The 17993-nt window shown below is 37.8% G+C and overlaps 1 protein-coding gene across 10 annotated transcripts in view; it reads right to left on the reverse strand.

The window, feature by feature from the left end:
- Positions 1 to 17993, reverse strand: part of DOCK3 (dedicator of cytokinesis 3) — a 739703-nt gene that overhangs the window by 556446 nt on the left and 165264 nt on the right. For all 10 annotated transcript variants that reach the window (XM_054483639.1, XM_054483636.2, XM_054483638.2 and 7 more), the window contains exon 3: positions 17698 to 17738. In XM_054483639.1, coding sequence (XP_054339614.1) covers positions 17698 to 17738 — 41 coding nt within the window. The remainder of the gene's footprint in view (positions 1 to 17697; positions 17739 to 17993) is intronic.

Raw genomic sequence — 17993 nt, forward strand, 5'->3', positions numbered from 1 at the left:
TCACACCTGTAATCCCAGTACTTTGGGAGGCCGAGGCGGCTGAATCACGAGGTCAAGAGATTGAGACCATCCTGGCCAACATGGTGAAACCCAGTCTCTACTAAAAATACAAAAATTAGCTGGGCATGGTGGCATGTGCCTGTAGTCCCAGCTGCTTGGGAGGCTGAGGCAGAAGAATCGCTTAAACCTGGGAGGCAGAGGCTGCAGTGAGCCGAGATCACGCCACTGTACTCCGGCCTGGCGACAGAGTGAGATTCTGTCTCAAAAAAAAAAAAAAAAAAGAAGAAGGAAAGAAAAAAACCACACCAGTTCTCCAACAAGAGTTCTTGACCAGGCTGAACTAGCTGGAATGACAGAAATAGAATTCAGAATTCAGAATATAAGTAGAAACAAAAATAATCGAGAGTCAGGAGGATGACAATATGAAACCCAAGGAAAATAAGAACCACAATAAAGTGATACAGGAGCTAAAGGACAAAATAGCCAATATAAAAAAGAACCTAATGGGTCTGACAGAGCTGAATAACACAATACAAGAATTTTACAGTGTAATCACAAGTATTAACAGCAGAATAACCAACCTAAGGAAAGAATCTCAGAACTTGAATACTGGTTCTCTAAAATAAGACAGAGAAAAATAAAGAAAAAAAGAATAAAAAGAAATGAACAAAACCTCTGAGAAGTATAAAATTATGTAAAAAAGAGGCCAAATCTATGAATCATTGGCATCCCTGAAAGGGAGGGGGAGAAAGCAAACAACCTGGAAAATATATTTCAGGATATCATCCATGAAAACTTCCCCAACCTTGCTAGAGAGACCAACAGTCAACTTCAGGAAATACAGAGAACTCTTGCAAGATTCTACACAAGAAAATCATCCCCAAGACACATAACCATCAGATTTTCCAAGGTTTGAATAAAAGAAAGAATGTTAAAGGCAGATAAAGTGCAGGTCACCTACAAAGGGATGCCCATCAGGGCAACAGCAGACATCTCAGCTGAAACCCTATAAGCCAGAAGAGACTGGGAGCCTATACTAAACATTCTTTTTTATTATTATTATTATTATTATTATTATTATTATATTTTAAGTTCCAGGAACATGTGCACAACGTGCAGGTTACATAGGTTTACACGTGCCATGTTGGTTTGCTGCACCCATCAACTCGTCATTTACATTAGGTATTTCTCCTAATGCTATCCCTCCCGCTGCCCCCCATCCCACGACAGGCCCCAGGGTGTGATGTTCCCCGTCCTGTGTCCAAGTGTTCTCATTGTTCAGTTCCCACCTATGAGTGAGAACATGCGGTGTTTGGTTTTCTATCCTAGTGAGTTTGCTCAGAATGATGGTTTCCAGCTGCATCCATGTCTCTGCAAAGGACATGAACCCATCCTTTTTTATGGCTGCATAGTATTCCATGGTATATATGTGCCACATTTTCTTAATTCAGTCTATCATTGATGGACATTCGGGTTGGTTCCAAGTTTTTGCTATTGTGAATAGTGCTGCAATAAACATACGTGTGCATGTATCTTTACAGCAGCATGATTTATAATCCTTTGGGTATACACCCAGTAACGGGATTACTGGGTCAAATGGTATTTCTAGTTCTAGATCCTTGAAGAATCACCACACTGTCTTCCACAATGGCTGAACTAGTTTACACTCCCATCAACAGTGTAAAAGCATTCCTATTTCTCCACATCCTCTCCAGCATCTGCTGTTTCCTGACTTTTTAATGATCGCTATTCTAACTGGTGTGAGATGGTATCTCATTGTGGTTTTGATTTGCATTTCTCTGATGACCAGTGATGATGAACATTTTTTCATGTGTCTGTTGGCTGCGTAAATGTCTTCTTTTGAGAAGTGTCTGTTCATATTCTTTGCCCACTTTTTGATGGGGTTTTTTCTTGTAAATTTGTTTAAGTTATTTGTAGATTCTGGATATTAGTCCTTTGTCAGATGGGTAGATTGCAAAAATGTTCTCCCATTCTGTAGGTTGCCTGTTCACTCTGATGGTAGTTTCTTTTGCCATGCAGAAGCTCTTTAGTTTCTGTGCACGAACCAGAGGAAATAAATAATTTTTGAAAAGAATCACCCAAGATTGAACCAGGAAGTAACTGGAGTCCTGAACAGACCAATATCGAGTTTAAAAATTGAATCAGTAATAAAAAACCTACCAAGCAAAAAAAGCCCTGGACCAGGCAGATTCACAGCCGAATTCTACCAGACGTACAAAGAAGAGCTGCCACCAATCTTACTAAAACTATTCCAAAATATCAAGGAGGAGGAACTCCTTCCTAACTCTTCTACTAAACTATTATCATCCTAGAACAAAAATCTGGCAAGGACATAACAAAAATAGAGAACTATAGGCCAATATCCCTGATAAACATAGATGCAAAAATCCTCAACAAACTACTAGCAAACTGAATCGAGCAGCGCATCAAAAGATAATTCATCACTATCAAAAGGGTTTGATTCCTATGATGCAAGGATGATTATACACATGCAAATCAATAAATGTGGTTTACCACATAAATTTTTTTTAGAAAACGTGATCATCTCAAATAGATGCAGAAAAAGCATTCAATAAAATTCAACATCCCTCATGATAAAAACCCTCAACAATCTAGGAATCACAGGAACATACCTCAAAATAATAAGAGCCATAGATGACAAACCCACAGCCAACATCATAGTAGGCAAAAGTTGAAAGCATGCCTCCTAAGAACTGGAACAAGGCAAGAATGTCCCCCCACACCACTCTATTCAACATACTACTAGAATTCCTAGCTAAAGCAACCAGGTGAGAGAAAGAAATAAAAGGCCATCACAGCAAAAGAAACTATCATCAGAATAAACAGACAACCTACAGAATTTTTGTAATCTATCCATCTGACAAAAGGTCTAATATTCAGAGTCCACATGGAACTTAAACAAATTTACAAGAAAAAAAAACCCCATTAAAAAGCGGGCAAAGGACATGAGCAAAAACTTCTCAAAAGAAGACATACATGTGACCAACATACATATGAAAAAAAAAAAGCCCAACATCACTGATCATAGAGAAATGCAAACCCAAAGTACAATGAGATACCATCTCATGCCAGTCAAAATGGCTATTATTAAAAAATCAAAAAACAACAGATGCTGGCAAGGTTGAGGAGAAAAGGTAACAATTTTACACTGTTAGTGGGAGTGTAAATTAGTTCAACCATTGTTGAAGACAGTGTGGTGATTCCTCAAAGACCCAGAGGCAGAAACACTATTTGACCCAGCAATCCCATTACTGGGTATATACCCAAGTAATATAAATCATTCTATTATAAAAATACAACCACATGTGTTCAATGCAGCACTATTCACAATAGCAAAGACATGGAATCAACCTGAATGCCCATCAGTGACAGACTGGATTTTTAAAAATGTGACACATATACACCATGGAATACTATGCAGCCAGAAAAACGAATGAGATCACGTCCTTCACAGGGGCATGGATGGAGTTGGAAGCTGTTATCCTCAGCAAACTCACACAGGAACAGAAAACCAAACACTGCATGTTCTCACTTATAAGTGGGAGATGAATGATAAGAACACATGGACACATGGGGGGAAACAACACACACTGAGGCCTGTCAGAGGTGGGGGTAAGGGGAGGGTGAGCATCAGGAAGAATAGCTAATGGATGCTGGGCCTAATACATAGGTGATGGGATGATCCGTGCAGCCAACCACCATGGCACACGTTTACCTACGTAAAAAACCTCCACATACCTGCACATGCATCCCTGGACTTAAAAGTTGAAGGAAATAAATAAATAAATAAGAAATAAAAGGCATCCAAATAGGAAAAGAAGAAGTCAAATTATCTGTTCACTTACTACGTGACCCTATCCCTAAAATATTCTAAAGATTCCTCCAGAAGTCTCCTAGTCCTGATAAATTACTTCAGTAAAGTTTCAGGATACAAAAATCAACATACAAAAACCAGTGTCATGTCTATACTTCAACAGCATTCAAGCTGAGAACCAAATCAAGAACTCAATCCCATTTACAACTGCCACAAAAATACAATACAATACAATACAATACAATACAATGCCTAGGAATACATTTAACCAAGGAGGTGACAGATCTCTACAGGGAAAACTACAAAACACTAATGAAAGTAATCATAGATGACACAAACAAATGGAAAAACATTCAATGCTAATTCAAAGATCTGTATCATTAAAATGACCATGCTGCCCAAAATAATCTACAGATTCAGCACAATTCCTATCAAATTACCAATATCATTTTACACAGAATTAGAAAAAATAATTGAAAAATTATTCAGAAAAGCACCTGAATAGCCAAAGTAATCCAAAGCAAAAAGAACAAACCCAGGAGCATCACGTTACCTGACTTCAAACTATACTACAAAGCTAGAGTAATGAAACAGCATGGTAATGGTACAAAAATAGACACATAGATTAATGAAACATAGAAAAGCCAGAAATAAAGCCACATACCTACAATCAACTGATCTTTGACAAAGTTGAGAAAAGTAAACAATGGGAAGAGAACACCCTATTTAATAAATGGTGCTAGGAAAACTGGCTAGCCCTATGCAGAAGAATGATACTGAACAGATCTCTCTCATCACTTACAAAAGTTAACTCAATATGGATTAACAACTTAAATTAAGACCTGAAACTATAGCAATCCTAGAAGAAAACATAGGAAAAGCCCAGCACAGTGACTCGCATCTGTAATCTCAGCACATTGGGAGGCCAAAACAAAGAGGACTGCTTGAGGTCAGGAGCTCAAGACCAGCCTGGGCAACATAGTGAAATGAAACCACAGAAGGAAAAAAAAAAAAAAAACTGGTGTGATGGTGCTCATCTGTAGTTCAAGCAACTCTGAAAGCTGAGGCAGAAGGATCACTTGAGCCCAGGAGTTCAAGGCTTCAATGAGCTATGATCGCAATACTGTACTCCAGCCTGGATGACAGAGCAAGACCCTGTTCGCCAAAATAAAAAAAAATGATGGGGGGGGGGGAAGGGGAGGGGAGTAAAAGAAACAACTTCTACACACTAGCCTAGGCAAATAATTATAATAACTAAGACTTTGAAAGCAAATATGGAAAAAAAACAAAAATAGACAAATGGGGTTTAAACTAAATAGCTTCTACACAACAAAAGAAGCAATCAAGAGTCAACACACAATCTAAGAGTGGGAAAGAATATTTGCAAACTATGCATCTGACAAAGAACTACTATCTAGAATCTATAAGGAACTTAAATCAACAAGAAAATTACAAATATCCCCATTAAAAAGTGAGCAGAGGACATGAATAGACACGTCTCAAAAGAAGACACAGAAGCAGCCAACATACATGAAAAAATGCTCAATATAACTATTCATCAGGGAAAAGCAAATTAAAACCACAAAGAGATACCACCTCATACCAGCCAGAATGGCTATTATTAAAAAGTCAAATAATTACAGATGTTCTCAAGGATGCAGAGAAAAGGGAACACTTACAAATTTTTGGTGGGAATGTAAATTAGCTCAGCCCTTGTGGAAAGCAATTTGGAGACTTCTCAAAAAAAAAAAAAAATAGAACTACCATTCAACCCAGCAATCCCACTACTGAGTATCTACCTAAAGGAAAAGAAACTGTTTTATCGAAAAGATACCTGCACACATATGTCTATCACAGAACTAATCACAATAGCAAAGTCATGGAATCAACCTAAGTGTCCATCAACAGTGGACTGGATAAAGAACATGTGGTTATATATAAAACATGAAATACTAAGCAGCCATAAAACAGAATGAAATCACGTTCTCTGCAGCAACATGGATGCAGCTGAGGCCATTATCTGAAATGAAATAACACAGAAACAGAAAAAAAAATACCACAAGTTCTCACTTCTAAGTAGGAGCTAATCAATGAGTACACGTAACATAAAGATGGAAAACAGTGGACAATGGGGACTCCAAGAAGCAGGAAGGAGGCAGAGAGGCAAAAATTGAAAAACTACCTCTTGAGTACTATGTTCATTATTTGGATGATGGGTTTTCTAGAAGCCCAAACCCCATCCCTCATTACACAATATACCCATGTAACAAACCCGCACATGTATCCCTCCAAATCCATAATTTTAAAGAAAAAAAACAGTCACAGGAAGAAAAATACTGTATGTTCTTACTCTTATGTGAGAGCTAAATAAGTGGATCTCATAAAGAGACAGAGTAGAATGATGGTTACCAGAAGCTGGAAGGGAAGGGGGAGAAGGCAATGAAAAGAAGTTGATTAATAGGTACTAAAATACAGTTAAAAGGAATAAGTTCTAGTATGCGATAGTACAGTAGGGAAATTACAGTTCATAATTTATTGTATATTTCAAAATAGCCAGAAGAGAAAAACTATGTTTCCAACAGAAAGGAAATATGAATGTCTGAGGTGATGGATATATCCCAATTACCCTGGTTTTGATCATTACACATTGTATGCAAGTACCAAAACATCACATGTATCCCATAAATATGTACAACTATGATATATCAATTTTTTAAAAAAGAAATACTGTAAAGCCAGGAGACAATAAATTGATGTATTTAAATTTTTACCTAGAATTGTATATCCAATAAAAATATCTTTTAAAAATAAAAGTGAATAAACCCTAAGTCAGTAAAATGAATAGGATAAGAGCAGATATATGTTAAATAATATACAAAAAAATCAGAAAGCTAAAAGTTGATTTTTTAAAACATCAACAAAAGCAACAAAAACCTAGTTAGACTTGATCAAGAAAAAGAGAGAACACAAATTCCTAAAATCTGAAATAAATGAGGATTATCACTAAATACCTCACATGCATTAAAAAATAACAGTATGATTAATTAAAACAAATCCAAAAATGTAAAGTGGACAGATTTCTTAAAATATAAACTGACCAAAACCAACAGATGATAAGTTAGACAACCATAATGAAGACAAAACATAAGAAACCTCAACAATAAACAAAAAGTTTAAAATGACAAATTGGACTTCCTTGAAGTTAGTATCTACTCCTCAAAACACAACATGAAGAAAACAAAAACACAGGCTACATATATTGAAAGAAGGACTAGTATTTAGAATGAAGAATTCAGAAAATGGCAGATTAGAGGCTTTTAGCATGCCTTAGCCATTTGGAAACAGCAAGATCATGCATAAAGATCAACTCTCTGAGCTTTAATTCAAGAAGGAAAATACAAATCCACCAGAATTGTGAAGAAACCTCAGATCCCAGGGAGGAAAATACTAGCAAACAACTCTTGTGACAGTGTCTAGCTGATAAAAGTGAGTGAAGCCCTAGTACGTGCAAGAGGCAGAGAATCTCCCTCTATAACTTACCTTTCCACTGGGGATCTAAGCAAGCCAGGCCAAGGGAAAGTACTCTGTTTCTCCCAAGCACTGGAGTTAAATTGGGGAGAGTCTTGGAGATGTTGTGAGAAAAAGACACCAGGAAAAGATGCATATGGTTTTCCAGGCCCAGGCCCAAGAGCAGAATGTCATTTTTAATCCAGGTGTATACAAAGCCATTCTTTGGCAACCCGGCAGCATGACCATCTAGGCATTTTAGTCTTGAACCAGAGATCAGAGTACCTGTTCTGAAGTAGGGTAGAGGCCTCCACAGACAGAACTGCGGAAAGCACATTAGCAATAGGTACTTGAAGTGTGCTCTACCCTGTCACAAGCCTGTGGTGGGAGAACTGCTACAACTGCAGTTTCTCCAGGGCAATGAGACTGGCAGCCAGGGCCAGCTTGGTGACCTGGAACCATTCTGCATGTGCCATTGCTGGATGCCCCAGCCTGACTCCCTGAGATCAATATGCAGCAGGGTCCTCTCCATTCCACTCTCAGGCAGAAATTCAGGCATATGGGGCATCCACTTGCCTAGACCAGCAGGCTGTGCCATCCCATCCTTTATGGACATTGACCATGGTACAGCAAGACCCTCTCCACTCCATGCCCAGGTAGATCTCCAGGCATTTGGAGTTCTAGCTCATCTGGATCAGCCGCCTGAGCTGCCCCACCCTTACTGTGCAGAGATCCTGGTGCAGGGAAGCCCTCTCTGCTACACCCAAGCAGATATCCAGGCATTCAGAGCACCTGCTTGCCTGGTTTGGCAGCCTGAGTTGCCCCACCCCTCTTGTGCATAAATCCTGGTGCAAAGGGGCCCTTCCCTGCTACATGCCCAGGCAGGGTCTCCAGGCATCTAGAGTACCCAATCTCCTGGATTAGGAGTTTAGGCCACCCTCAACCCCACCATTCATATGCAGAGAATTTGGGGCCAAGGAGGTTTCCCATTTCCACACCTAGACACTCTTCTGAGTGCTCGGTGGCCACCCACTGTATTCTCCCTCAGTGCTGGTGCTTGTGCCAGCACTAGAGGACTTATAGGCAGACCTGCATGGTCCACCCTACCCATCACGGACCCCACTTCCCTGGGGCTGAGCAGGGAGCTCAGACCACTGTGTATTTCATGAATCAGTCTACTGCCTGAAGCAAGAGAGACTTCTGCCAGTAAACAAAGATCAAGTACATACTCAGTCCCATTGGTCACAGGTGGCTCTTACCTATAAGCGCCATCTATTGGCTTGTAGGTTGAACTGCACAGCTGAATATAAAACCTGCCAAAGTGTGTGCGCAGGACTACAAAAGCAAAGCGAAAAGTCCCCACCCAGCATTCTCTACTATTGCACATCCTAAGGAGAAGGAGAGAGGGAAAACAAACAAAACAATATCATAGGGAAATAAATAAAAAGAAAAAATCCTATTCACACAAAAATAATCTTTAAAATTAGAAGTGCCAGTGTCTCCAGATGAGAAAAAACCAGGGCAAGAATTCTGGCACCATGAAAAACATGAATATAGTGACACCATCAAAGAATTGCACAACCTCTCCAACAATGGTCCCTAACCAAAATGGAGATTCAGAAATGACAGATAAAGAATTCAAAGCATGGACTATAAGGAAGTTCAACAAGATCCAAAATGAGGTTAAAAATCAACACAAAGAAACTTTTTTTTTTTTTTTTCTTTGAGATGGAGTCTCACTCTGTCACCCAGGCTGGAGTGCAGTGGCACAATCTTGGCTCACTGCAATCTCTGCCTCCTGGGTTCAAGTGATCCTCCTGCCTCAGCCCCCCTAGTGGCTGGGACTACAGGCACATACCACCATGCCCGACTAATTTCTGTATTTTTAGTAGAGATGGGGGTTTTGCCATGTTGGCCAAGCTGGTCTCAAACTCCTGAGCTCAGGTGATCCACCCGCCTCAGCCTCCCAAAGTGCTGGGATTACAGGCGTGAGCCACCACGCCCAGCCGACACAATGAAACTTCTAAAGCAATCCAAGCAATGACGGAAGAGATAAACATCTTAAAAGGAAATCAATCAGAGCTTCTAGAATTCAAAACTCAATTTCAAAATACAATTGAAAGCTTTATCAGTAGACTGAACCAAGCAGAAGAGAGAATGTCAGAGCTTAAATATTGGTTTTTTTAAAGACGAGGTTTCGCTATGTTGCCCAGGCTGGTCTCAAAGTCCTATGCTCAAGTTATCCCATCACCTCAGACTCCAAAAGTGCTGAGATTACAGGCATGAGTCACCTTGCCTAGCTGACAAGTATGCTTTTAATTGTATCCTTCTGGAATATGTTTTTCTGAAAGCTGTGAAAAAGTCATCTAATTTTTACGTTTTCCAAAAGTGTAACTGATTTTCTCAATAGCATTTACTCTGATTTTGAATATTCTAGTCTTCATTGATATTTTTTATCAATTCCTGTGCCTGTTTAATTACCGTATCCCAGGCATGGTGGCATGTGCCTGTAGTCCCAGCTACTTAGGAAGTTGAGGTGGGAGATCACTAAGGCCTAGGAGGTCAAGGCTACAGTGAGCTGTGATCATGCCACCACACTCCAACCTGGGTGACAGAGAGAGACCCTGTCTCAAAATAATAAATACATAAAGCAAATATATATATATTTGCTGCCATATATGTGTGTGTGTGTGTGTGTGTGTGTGTGTGTTTTGGCCAGGCATGGTGGCTCCCACCTGTAATCCCAGCACTTTGGGAGGCTGAGGAAGGAAGATTGCTTGAACCCAGGAATTCCAGACCAGCTCTAGTAATGTGGCAAGACGCTGTCTCTACAAAAAATTAAAAAATTAGCCAGGCATGACAGCATGTGCCTGTGGTCCCAGCTTCTCAGGAGCCTAAAGTGGAGGGGCCGCTTGAGCTTGGGAGGTCAAAGCTGCAGTGAACCATGATCACACCACTGTACTCTAGCCTGGGTGACAGAGCAAGACCCCATCTCAAGAAAAGAAAAAAAAAAGTTTTTTGAGCTCATCCAGACAAAAATAAAGAAAAAAGAACTTTTTAAAAATGAACAAAGTCTTCAACAAATATGGGATTATGTGAAGCAAACAAATCTATAAATTACTGGCATTCCTAAGAAAGAAGCAGAAAGGGTAAACAATCTGGAAAACACATTTGAGGAAATAATTAAAGAAAATTTCCCTAATCTTACTAGCAAGGAAGACATCTAGACACAAGAACTCTAGGGAACACCTGTGAGGTGCTATACAAAATGAAAATTACCAAGGCATATAGTCCACAAGACTGAACAAGGTCAATGCTAAAGAAAAAATCTGGAAGGAAGCTAGAGTAAAACATCAGACTGCATACAACGGGGAACCCCATCAAGACAACAGTGGACTTCTCAACAGAAAACTTATAAACAGGAGAGACTGGGGGCCTATTTTAGGCATTCTTAAAGAAAAGAAATTCCAACCAAGAATTTCATATCCTGCCAACTAAGCTTCATTAGCAAAGGGGAACCAAAATCTTTCCCAGACAAGCAAGCACCAAGGAAATTTGTTACCACTAGTCCAGGCTTACAGGAGATCCTTAAGAGTTCTAAACATGGAAACAAAAAGAGCGATACCTGCTGTCACACAACCACGCTTAAGTATATAGCTTATAAAGCAACTACACATTAGAAACTAAAAAGCAGCCAGCTAACAACTTCACGATAGGATCAAAACATCGCATATCAGTATTAATGTTGAATGTAAATAGTCTAAACACTCAACCTAAAAGGCAAAGAGTAGCAAGTTGAACAACAACAACAAAAAGACCCATCTGTCTGCCATCTTCAGGAGATCCATCTCAGATGTGACAACACCCATAGGCTCAAGGTAAAGGGCTGAAGACAGATCTACTATGCAAATAAAAAACAAAAAAGATCAGGGGTTACTATTCTTATATCAGATAAAAGAGACTTTAAACCAACAACAACAAAAAAAAAGGACAAAGAAGAGGGTGATATAATGATGAAGAGTTGAATTCAACAAGACTTAACTATCCTAAATACATACGCACCCAACAATGGAACGCACAGATTCCTCAAATAAGTACCTCTAGACCTACGAAAAGACTTAGACAACCTCACAATAACTGTGGGACATTTTTTTTTTTTTGAAATGGAGCCTCGTTCTGTCACCCAGGCTGGAGTGCAGTGGCACAATCTCAGCTCACTGCAACCTCTGCCTCTGGGTTCAAGCAATTCTCCTGCCTCAGCCTCCTGAATAATTGGGACTACAGGTATACACTACCATGCCCAGCTGATTTTTGTGTTTTTACTAGAGATGGGGTTTTACCATGTTGGTCAGGCTAGTCTTGAACTCCTGGCCACAAATGATCTGCCCACCTCAGCCTCCCAAAGTGCTAGAATTACAGACATAAGCCACTGCACTTGGCCATAGTGGGGGATTTCAATATCCCACTGACAGCATTAGATCACTGAGACAGAAAACTAACAAACAACACCTGGATTTAAACTCAACACTTGACTAGTCAGACCTAACAGACATGTACAGAATACTCCACCCATCAATCACGGGACATTCTCAAATTTTTCTCGTCTACAGAAGAGAATGGAATCAGAACATATTCCAAGATTGACCACATGCTCAACCGTAAAGCAAGTTTCAATAAATTCAAAAAAATGGAAGTCATACCAACTATACTCTCAGGTCACAATGGAATAAAAACAGGAATGAATACCAAGAAGATTGCTCAAAACCACATAATTACATGGAAATTTAAAAACTTGCTCCTGAATGAATGTTGGGTAAACAACAAAATTAAGGCAGAAATCAAAAAATTATTTAAAATAAATGAGAACAGACACAAGATACCAAAACCTCTGGGATGAAGCAAAAGCAGAGTTAATAGGCAAGTTTATAATGCTAAACACCTACCTCAAAAAGTTAGAAAAAAAATTAGCAATTACACCTGAAGGAACTAGAAAAAACAAGAACAAAGTAACCCCAAAGACAGCAGAAGAAAACAAATAACTAAAATCAGAGCAGAACTGAACAAAATTGAAAACCCAAAATCCACACAAAGAATCAACAAGATTGATGGATTGCTAGGTAGATTAAGAAAGAAAAAAGAGAAAAGATCCAAATATGTACAATCAGAAATGACAAAGGTGACATTATAGCCAATCCCACACAAATACGAAAGATCCTCAAACACCATTAGGAACACGGAGAAGATCTACAGCAAACTGGAAACTAGAAAATCTAGAGGAAATGGATAAATTCCTGGAAACACACAAGATCCCAAGATTGAATCAGGAAGAAATTGAAACCCTGAACAGACCAATATCAAGTTCAAAAATTGAATCAGTAATAAAATACCTATCAACCAAAGCAAGTCCTGGACCAGACAGATTCACAGCCAAACTCTATTAGATGTACAAAGAAGAGCTGCCACCAATCTTACTGAAACTATTCCAAAACATCAAGGAACAGGGACCCTTCCTTAACTCATTCTACTAAACCAATATCATCCTAGCACCAAAATCTTTCAAGGACACAACAAAAAGAGAAAACTATAGGCCAATATCCCTGAACACAGACCAAAATCCTCAACAAAATACTAGTAACCTGAATCCAGCAGCACATCAAAAGATAATTCATCACAGACTGTTGCCCCAACACCTTTTCCCCTTTGCTGATTTTTCTTTCTATTTTTTCACTGTAATAATTCATAGCTGTGAGTACAACTATATGCCCCTATTCAGTACTCATCCTACTCCACAGTACCTGAAACCATTAATCACCCCTGTTTTTAAAAAATGTTCTCCTTGGCCAACTATGACCTCCATTAGTCTTTTTTTGCCAGTTCCTCTTTCTCTGTCCTCCAAAGTGTTGTCAGTCTTTACAGTCTCATTTGCAGTGCTATCCTTTAATAGTAAAAGACGATAGTGCAAAAGAATTATCATGTTCTTATGTGCTAGGCACTGCAATAAGGGCTTCATATCAACTCATTGATTCCTCATTACAATTCCATGAGACAAGTAATAACCCATTTCAAACACAGACAAAATTAGACAACAGTATAATGAATCCCCACAAATCCATTACTCAGCTTCAACAATTATCAACATTTTGCCAATCTTGACTCATCAATCTACATATATTTTACCCATTATAGTATTTTTAGAGAAAATTTCAGAAATTATCCACAAATACTTCAATATTTACCTTAAATATTCAAGGAGGTTCAATCGCTTGAACCTCCGCCTCCCGAGTTCAAGCGATCTCTTGACAGTAAATACCTTCAATATTTACCTTTTTTCTGATAAACCCTATTTTATAGTTATACTGTATGACAGTAATGGATCCACATCTCTGTTGAATGACAGATTCCCTATTGCCAAAGTGTAAATTCCTTAGATTTCTTTGGTGTATGACTCTAAATATATAGGTCCAATCTACCTTTCCTGCCTTACCATCCATCACTCTCTCCTGCACTATGCCTTACCCAGCTTAAAACTTTTACTATTCCATGAACATGTCTTGCAATTTTTTGCTGTGCAAAACATTCCATAAGGCCCTGTTCCTATCTCACAGAATACTACGCATTCTGTTCACAATTATTGATAAAAGCTGATCCTGAAATCACAAAATGGAAGTAAATATAAACTGTACTGAATTTCATTATTCCTCTTGAGCATATATTTTATAAAAAGCACAAAAATAAAATCAAGTATCTGTTGTCCTTTTTTCTCAATTTTATGTCTTATTCTTTAATTCTTCATGTATGCTCTTAAGTTTTTTTGTTTGGTTGGGTTTTTTTGAGACAGAGTCTCCCTTTGTTGTCCACGAGATCTCAGCTCACTGCAACCTCCACCTCCCGAGTTCAAGCGATTCTCCTGCCTCAGCCTCCTGAGTAGCCAGGATTACAGGAGTGCACCACCAAGCCAGGCTAATTTTTGTACTTTTATTACAGAGAGCATTTCTCCATGTTGGCCAGGCTGATCTCGAACTCCTGGCCTCAAGTGAGCCACCTGCCTGGGCCTCCCAAAGTGCTGAGATTACAGGCAAGAGCTACCATGCCTGGCCAGAAAGTTAATATTTTGATGACTCTAACAAATATACAACATGGCATTTCGGCAATGGAACAGAACACTATGTCTCAAAACCTTGCTTTGGTCTCTAAAATTATAAAACTAAAGTAAGTTCTAATGTAGAAGTGTATGCAGAAAAAACAAAGTCCTCAAAAAATGAAAAGACAATAAACTATCATTCTGAAAATCATCTAGCATAAAATTTAGTTATACTTCCTGCCTATCATGCTTCTCTTAAACTGCAAAATTTTAATATATAGTCATAACAGAAAAGGTATTTTATAATCACCCCAGTTTTTCCTTCTAAATGTTTTACTACAAAATAATACAGGGAACAAAAAGATTAAGCTCTGCAAATTTTTAAAAACTTTTATAGGAAGAACTGTTTCATCATTTACTCATATATCTAAGTGCTGGCCAGGCACGGTGGCTCATGTCTGTAATCCCAGCACTTTGGGAGGCTGAGGCAGAAGCATCGATTGAGCTCCAGAGTTCAAGACCAGCCTGGGCAACATAAAGATACCCCGTCTCTACAAAAAGTGGAAAAAAAAAATTAGCCGATGTGGTGCTATGCACCTGTAGTCCCAGCTACTCAGGAGGCTGAGGGAGGACGGTAGCCTAAGCCCAGGAGTTCAAGACTATAGTGAGCTATAATCATGCCACTGGACTCCAGCCTGGATGACAGAGTGAGACTCAATCTCGTTCATTCACTCACAAATAAATAAATAAATAAATAACTATATTCACTGTCTAGTTCAGATATTATTTTATTTGAGCTATTTTGTGTTTTACTTATTAGTATAAATCATACATGACTAAAGACAAACTTTAATAAGTCATCTTTATTTTTTCCTTTAACCACTAATATCTATGAAAAACCTATAGAAAATTTTACTTATTATGACTGAAATAAGATCACTTCTTAGCCTTTTGGCTAAGAACAAGTGTAGTAGGACTATAATATTAGCACAAATAAAGGATATACAGAAACACATTTATTTTTGTATCATTTTAAGGATGTGGTATCCCTAAATGATTATATTTTACAAACACTAAATACCTGGTTCCATAAAATATCACTGACACAGGATGAAATTTAGTTAGTAATACTGTCTTTCCATATTTTTTTAAGTTTAAGAATACAGATACAAGCTAATAAAAGATATATAGATACATGTTGCTAATAAATGCTGTAATAACCTAAGATTCTAGAATAGAGATATTACCAAAATATACAATCTCTGAATACCACATTAGCCCCCAAACTAATGAAATTAAAGGAGTCTGATCAGATAAAATGAGCTCTAACATTCTTTGGAGTAGTGTGAGTTAGGTTCCTCATCTTGTTCAGCTTGTCAAAACACTGCTAAGAGTAATCACAAAATGGCCTCTCCCACAGAGTCCAAAAACTTTTTTTTGTAGGAAAGAGAATTAAGAACTAAGTATGAGGTTCCAGGTACTTTTCCTTAACTCTAAAATAAAACTCTAATTACTTGCTGGATAAACCATGTGAAGCCACATGGAAATAGAGAAACCCCGAGACTACATAAAGAAGCCTGGTTATCTTGGTGGTCTAGCTGAAGACAGTCTTCCAGCCAACCCGGCCAAGATGCCAGACATATAAGTAAACTCTCTTGGACATTCCTACCAGAATGTCTTGGACACTGACCCCACAGCTGACTGTTGCCACAGGTAATCTCACACATCCCAGAGTAACTAGCTACCCAGCTGACCCAGTCAAGCCACAAAAGCATAAGAGATAAAATGTTTATTAGTTTAATCCACAAATTTTGGAGTACTTCATTGTGTAGGAAGATATAATCAAAACAGTTATGTTTAATATTTTAAGGGTACCATCATTCCTGTCTCAATAATGTTTTCAAGCCACAAACTTTGCATCAATTTCATACTTTAACCACAAACATACAATAATTTTAACGAGCACAGTCCACGCGCTGATCCTCAAACACTAGTATTGGAAATAAGATAGTGGGAGGTGGCCAAGACCACAAATATTACTAAAATAAATAAATAGCATGCAATATCACAAATTACAACTATTCATTTATAAGATTCCTCATTTATTCCAGTTCTAACTTTTCAACAATTTTAAATCAAAATTTAAAAAATACACCACAAGTAGAAACTATTCCCACATAAGCATTCATGAATGTATTTCAAAATTAGAAACATAAGAAAAATTATCTATAAGCAGTGGTTCTCAACCAGGGGTCATTTTGTCCCCAAGACAAATTCAGCAATGTCTGAAGTCCTCTTTTGTTGTCACACTAAGGGACAGAGGGTTGCTGGCATCTAGTAGGTAGAAGCCATATACTCTGCTAAACATCTCACATTGCACAAGACTGTCTCCCACAATAAAGAATTATCTGGCCCAAAATGCCAACAGTGCCAAGAATGAGAAACCACAGCTAGGAGGCATTAAAATGTAAAGATACTGTTTCCTTATAATCATTACCTTAAAACTAATAAAACTGAATGATTCTACTGGCAAAACTGATTATTAGAACTCTAAACAATTTTCTTTTTGAATGAAAAAAGTGATAATTTTGGTATTTTCCTATACAAACAAAAGCATACTGCATCAAATATTAAGCTACAGAAACATATACGAAAAGCTGATAATATTAATTACATGAAAAAATATGCAGAAAGAAGTGTTGCAAATACATTATTGGGAAAGATTATTTCTAACTGTATTATAACTGCTAATTAAACTATGTTTCATTAATATTAATTGTAATAAACATAAAATCTAGTACATAAAACTAGCATTCTATACTAATAACTTGTTTAAATTCATATTTCAATAAATTATGATTAGAGAAATATCTAATTGGATTATTTGAAAATATTTTCCATTGTGCATTTTAGAAACAATTCATCTAATTATATGGTTCCACAGGACTAGGCCTGTGAATAAGTCAATTTACTTTTCGTCAAATACCTTAAAGAAAAAAATATTTAAAAGCCTGAATAGGCTTTTTCAAGATAAGCTTTGCAGCTATGACCATATTTGCATTTCCTGTCCTTTCAGAAGAAACACTTTAATATGCTGAGACAGAGAAGAGTTTGCTGCAGTTTTGTAAAGGAAAGAATCATTGTGGCTACTGTAAAAGATTAAAAGATGAACCACTAAGAGTTATTATATCAAACAAACATATAAGGTAGTTCCTTCCTACATTAGAAAAGGTAACAATAAACTTTTCATTACCTTCACATTTGGCTTCTTTGTTGAAACTCCTCTGTACCAACCTAAAACAAAGCATAAGAGAATATTAAAATCACAATGTCATGTTCAATAAGAGACACAATAGTATTTTTTGAAAAAAATAGATAAATGCACATCTTTCCTTAAAACACCCACTGTGGCTTTATTAGGATCTAGAGTTGTCATAGCAGCTTACTCCAAAAGGAACAGTCATATGGTGAATAAAACATTTCTAATTTTCATTACAAGGCATAAAGCCCTTTCAACTGAGTAAAATGCAATTAGAAAAGACTTCAGAG

The sequence above is a fragment of the Pongo pygmaeus genome, chromosome 2 (genome assembly GCF_028885625.2).
Source record: "Pongo pygmaeus isolate AG05252 chromosome 2, NHGRI_mPonPyg2-v2.0_pri, whole genome shotgun sequence".
Classification (NCBI taxonomy): domain Eukaryota; kingdom Metazoa; phylum Chordata; class Mammalia; order Primates; family Hominidae; genus Pongo; species Pongo pygmaeus.